Source organism: Eurypyga helias, unplaced genomic scaffold, assembly GCF_000690775.1.
Source record: "Eurypyga helias isolate BGI_N326 unplaced genomic scaffold, ASM69077v1 scaffold23935, whole genome shotgun sequence".
Taxonomy (NCBI): domain Eukaryota; kingdom Metazoa; phylum Chordata; class Aves; order Eurypygiformes; family Eurypygidae; genus Eurypyga; species Eurypyga helias.
Window position 1 is genome coordinate 4614 of NW_010251117.1, and position 5697 is coordinate 10310.

A 5697-nucleotide genomic window follows, 5' to 3' on the forward strand; every position below is an offset into this window, starting at 1 on the left:
ATCACCATCCCCCACATCCCCATGCTCAGCCTAGGCACAGGCAGGAAGATCAGACCCCAGAGAATGCCCCAGCCTGGGTGCCTAGCCCCAGTTCATGGACACTCCTGGGTCTGTGCCTCTGACTCCCAGAATGAGCAGCTTGGTGCTCACCAAGGGCTGTGTCCGGGGGGAGCCTCATATCCTCCCCCTGCAGTGCAGGGATGTGGGGGCTCTGTGTGGGACTGCATGGGGCAGTCAAGGCTGTGGCACGGACCCATGAGAGCCCTGTCCTTGTCTCCCCTCGCACCTGCAGCCCCACTGGCAGCAGCCGCTACGCCTCATCAGCCGAGCTGAGCCAGGGCAGCTCCCAGCTGAGCGAGGACTTTGAGAACGAGAGCCTGCGGGACTCGGAGCTGGATGAGCGGGACGGAGACTCCTACCACTCCTGCCACAGCTCTGTCAGCTACCACAAGGACTCACCCCACTGGGAGGAGGAGGACGATGACCTCTATCTGGAGGAGGAGGAAGAGTTCAATGAGGATTACAGTGAGAATGAGGAAGGCTACCCCAAGGAGGAGGAGGAGGAGCTGCAGGAGCAGGGCACCTATGAAACCCCCAAGCATGATGCTTACCCCCCACTGCAGAAAGCCCCTGGGCAGCAGCAGCAACAGCTCCCACAGCATCAGCCACAGCAACCCCAGCTGGTCCCACAGATGAAGCTTCAGCAGCAGGAGAGGAAGGAGGAGAAGGACACCTCTGCCCACCAGGAAACCTCAGAGGCCCCGCAGGCCCAGCAGGGAGCAGACGAAGCTCCCCTGCAAGAGGTGGCCCCCGAGCCCGAGTCCCCGAAACCATCTGAGAGGTAGGAGTGAGATGTTGACCTATGGCGTCTTTGGGATGGTGGCACCATTTTGGGTGACACTGGGGTGCTCTGGCTAGCGCTGGTGCTGCCAGTGCCAAGGGTCAGTGCCAGGGACCTTCTGTGGTGTCTAGGGCTTTTTCAGGTGCCTGAGGCATTGTGGTGGGGGAAGCCCACCTTGTGCTACCCAGGCGAGGGTCAGCCCCCTCAGGCAGCCTCCAGTGCCACACTAAGAAGGGGCAGAGCTCAAGGCATTGGAGATCCTGCCAGGGGTGCTGGTTTTACCCTGGGACAAACCTGGGGAGGGGGAACTTGGGGCTTGGGGCTAAGATTCCTCTCCTCTGGCTCAACCTGTTGGCTTCCTGGATGGAGGGTGTATCTCGGAGCTCAGCATGGTCAGAGGAGGCAATTTTCTTCACAGGAGTCAATCCTCTCTCTAGGCCACTGGTAAAAGTTCATTCGTGGTCCACCATGCTGTACAGTTGAATTATTTGGTGGCCAGGTCCCTGATACAGGATACAGTGTGTGACTGTCTCTCCCTTTAATTAATGAACACGTCCATTTTTCCCTGGTTTGGTGAGCGCCACCACTCTGTGCAGAGGGGAAGCATGATGGGCTTTTTTTGATCATTTATCTAGTTTAAAATATGAACCAGATCTGTGAATATCTAATTTAAAAGAATGTGTAATAAACTTTTTTTAAAAAACCAAACATATTTAGGCCCAAGGACTGGCTAGAGTCCTGGAGAAAGTGGCCTTAGGTCATGTCTGCCTCTGGTGCCTGTTGTCTGAGCAAGAGGCTTGGGGGGTCCTGTGCTGGGCACTGAGGACCCCAGATTAGCACTGGGGACCACATATTAGTACAGGGCAGGCCCCACAGGGCTGGTTTGGGCAGGTCATCTCCTGAGCTCCCCACAGCCTCATCCCAGCCAGGTTCTGGGCACCCATCTCCAGTGTCACATTACACCAGGCTTTTCAGGATGCTGGGGTGTTTGAAGGGTTTCTTTTCTTTTCCTCTGTGTCTTGATTTTGCAAGAAAGGAGAAAAAAACCTCACAACAATCAGCATGTCCAGGCTGGCAAGTCCCCATGGCCCTGAGCCACTGGGGTGTTGGGACCTCTTACCCCCAGGAGGTCCCAGTGTAGTGGGAAATGGCTGGAGGATGTCCTACTGCTGACATGAGGAGTGAAGTATGTTTAATCCATGTGCTTATGTCACTGGCAGTCCCCTGACCCTTTGCTCCTGAAAGGATCCTTCTGTCTTCCTTGAGCGGCCAGGGCAGGATCTCCCAAGGGAGGGGAAACTCATGGTTTCTTCCCACCGCTCTGCCTTGACTGTGCTGCCCTTTGCAGCAGGACTTGATAACTTTTTTAGAGTCTTTCCTGGTAGCAAGAGCTTTTTTTTTTTTTTTTGCCATGGCCACACTGGCTCAAGGCCCATCAGGATCCTTAAATTGCAAACTCAGTCCTGTCTGGAGTGTGGGGGCTGACTCCCCCCTCCCCAGTGACATGCTGGGAGGTAAGCAAGGTGTGTGTGCTTGCAGGGAGCAGTCAGAGGTGGAAGTGCAGGACCCGAAAGCACGAGCCAAAGCCAACTGGCTGAGAGCCTTCAACAAGGTCTGCATGCAGCTGCAGGAGGTGAGCAAGCCTGCGGCCACCTGTCACCGGCTCCCAGTGCTGGCCATGAGCTGGCTTGGGGGTCATGGCCCTTTCCCATGCTCACGCATCTTCCAGACGTGTCCACTCCCTGATCCCATGGACATCCCACACCCTGAGGGCAGTGGGGACATGAAGGCGCCCAAGAGTGGTGGCCTCTCAACCCCATTCATGCAAGGTGGGACTCCCACGAGGGGCAGGGAGTGCTGAGGACCTTCTCCTGGTGTGAGCTGCATGTGGTGTGCTGGTGCGAGCCCCTCTGCCCTCTCTCCTGTGTTGAGCTGACAATTTTTTGTTCTGTTTTTAGACTCCACCCTCCATCTTTTATTTTTGTTTTGGCTCTGGATTTGCTCCCTGGGGCTGTGATCCCCCTCCCCACTGCTTCTCTTTTCAGTTGTCCACCACCATGGCCCTTGTGCTCACGTCTCCCCTTCCTGCAGGGAAGGGGGGTAGCCTGCCAGCAGGTAAGCATGTCCAAGAGGAATGACCCAGCAACGTGTGTGCCCTCTGTGTGTGTGTGTGCAGGGATTTCCCAGTGAGGGAGGTGTAATTGTCTTTTTCCTCCCTTCTCCCCCAAAATCACCTCCCTGCAAGGGAGGTGGTGCTGCGGGACGGTCCCTGCACCTACCCCATCACCTGTGTGCTCTGGCTTTTCCCTGCACTTCTTTCCACCTGGTCATGGGTCTGTGCAGACCTGCTGAGTCTTTCCAACAATGCTTCTCCAGTCCCCCAACCCTGAGTTTTGGTATGGTGCAGCCATCCTCACTGCTTTGCCAGCCCGAGCCCCCTGCTGAAACCTGCCCATCGCCTGCTCACCTCAGCCTCTTGAAGATACTTTATTCCTAGCCCAAGCTCCTTGCTGGAAAGAGCTCTGTTGTGTTAGGAACACACTTCTCACTGCCCACCCTGTAAACCCTTTACATGCTTCCCCAGTGCTGGCAGTGCTGGCTGGGTGCTGGGCTGCCAGCAGTGCTGAGCCCTGGGGAGGGCTCTGTGTGGGCCAGGGGCTCAGCCCTGCACCTGTGACAGCTGCTCTGTGTCTTGCAGGCCCGCGGGGACGGTGATGGAGAAGCTAAATCCCTATGGTTCAAAGGCGGGTGAGTATGTGGGGAAGCTTGTACTTTCTGCCCCCCGGGGATGTCATGGGCTGCTCTCCCCTCATCATTAGGATGTGATTAATGAACTCGTTGGGGGGCTGTCATGGGGAAGTGTTGCCAAGCCATGGGCATTCTGGGGGACCAGATTTTTGGGCTGAATGCTGGTCGCTTGGTGCTTTTGGAGGAGCCAGCAGAGATGCCACCGCTCCATGTCCCCAAGAGCCACTGCTGAGGGGGAGAGTGAGGAAGTGATTGGGTTGGGACTGACCTGGGGTGGCAGCTCCCACTTCTCTGGGGGCTCAAGTGGTGTTGTGGGGAACCCTTGTCCTCTCACTTGGCCAGGCTGTGGGTCTCACCCTGTCTCGCCCTTGCAGGTGGCCCTGCTGCTGACCCAGCAGAACCTAGCAGGTTTCCTTGAGTCCCCCCAGATCATGCCAGGGTTCTCTCACAGACAGGCTGGATGCAGCGAAGCAACATTTCTGTCTGCGCTGTGCTGCCTCGACTTCTCTTGCAACAGAATGGCTAGGTGCTCAGCTTGGGTGTCCCAGAGGGAAATCCCAGCTCTCCTGCTCCACACTGCAAAGGCAAAGCTAATGAAGCCACATGAGCTGTTTTGTTCCTGCGTTTCACTGTCACACCACTGAAGCTAAACATCTACATGTGGGGAAAATCACAGCTTTCCGCCAGAATCCCCTTCACCCTCAGTTTTTAGCCTGGTGATCCCTGCCCTGGCTGAAGTGGTAGTGGGCATGGGGGTCCAATCTGGAGGTTGGACCCCCATTTCTGCAGCTGTGTATGCCAGTTCACAAGCAAACACGGAGCAGTATCAGGGGACTCCTTCTTGCCTCAGTTTCCCCTTCCCGCTGACTCTCGTCTCTCTTGCAGGCCTGGTGGCGGGCTGATCATTATAGACAGCATGCCGGACATACGCAAGCGAAAACCCATCCCCCTAGTTAGCGATTTGGTGAGGTTCCTCCTAATGCCTTGCACCACACAGCTGCCAGCTTTGCTCCCGCTGCATCTCACTGGACTGTGCTGCCTGCCCACCCCGGCTGCACTTGCCGGACGCCTGTGCCCTGCTCCCCAGCTGCCTCTAACATGGCTTGTGTTTTCTGTTTTCTTTTCTCTGGCCTGGCTGGGCCGTCTCTGGCGGCAGGCGGGCGGCAGTAAGGTTTCTGCGCTGCATTAACAGCATGCCTGACATTAAGCCTGGACGCAAATCTCTCCCTCTTGTCAGCGATCTGGTGAGCGCAGTCTGAGGGGTTAAAGAGAGCGTACCCTTGGGTGCTGCCCAGACACTCCAGCCCCACTGGCAAGGGGCAGGGGTGCCCAGGCTGTTTTGGGGGTCTCCTGGCTCTCCCTACCTGAAGGTGCTTCTCTTTAATGGAGCTCCAGGGTCCTGTCCCTACGCCAAGCATCAGCCCAAGGCTTCCCAGGGCTGCATCTGGTTTCCCATTTTTTTACTAGTGCTGTGTCCCCAGTCCCTTCCTGTCCCCCCTGCCTTAGGCTCCCTGCAGCTTGGACCACGCTGGTGCCAGGCAGATGGACCCCTGTACTAGAGGAGGGGTAGCGCTGACTTTTCTGAGCCGCACATACCCTATCCTCCTGTCCCCACCGTGGTCACACTGTGCCACTCTAGCCCAAACTGATGCTGGTGTCCCATCTAGCCTCTGGGCTGTAATGCAAAGGGTCGCTCTGCTGTCACCCCCCTGGGTGACAACAGACAGCAACTTTGGAAACCAGACACCCTTTGCACCCAGAATTAGGTGCCCTTTGCCTTCTTCCCCCTCTTTATACCTCACTGCCTCCACATGGTGCCCTCCCTAGGGTACCTCCATCCTGTCCCCAACCTATCTGACCCCACCCATCCCGGTGCCCCCCCTCCCTCCCCCCCTTCCTCCTTGCTGCCCTCACCCCAGTGCCCTCCACTCCCCAGCCTGCTCGGGCAGCCGCTGATGCTTCTGCACTGTGCTGTGTGGGTGTCAGGGATTTGGGGTGTTGGCCTGTGGGTGGTCATGTGGTGGGCAGAATGTGGGCATCAGGTGGGATTTGGCAGCCAGTGCTGTGGCTTGGGTGGGGGACCCCCGGGGGGGGGGGCGGGGGCGACG

At 57.3% G+C, this 5697-nt stretch overlaps 1 protein-coding gene across 1 annotated transcript in view; it reads left to right on the forward strand.

Moving 5' to 3' along the window:
* UNC13A (unc-13 homolog A (C. elegans)) overlaps window positions 1-5697 on the forward strand; it is a gene marked incomplete at both ends in the record, with an annotated part of 20126 nt that overhangs the window by 4566 nt on the left and 9863 nt on the right. The window contains 5 exons of the mRNA XM_010151915.1: window positions 293-841; window positions 1244-1261; window positions 2381-2474; window positions 3540-3589; window positions 4475-4553. Of these exons, the coding sequence (XP_010150217.1) occupies window positions 293-841; window positions 1244-1261; window positions 2381-2474; window positions 3540-3589; window positions 4475-4553 (790 nt within the window). The remainder of the gene's footprint in view (window positions 1-292; window positions 842-1243; window positions 1262-2380; window positions 2475-3539; window positions 3590-4474; window positions 4554-5697) is intronic.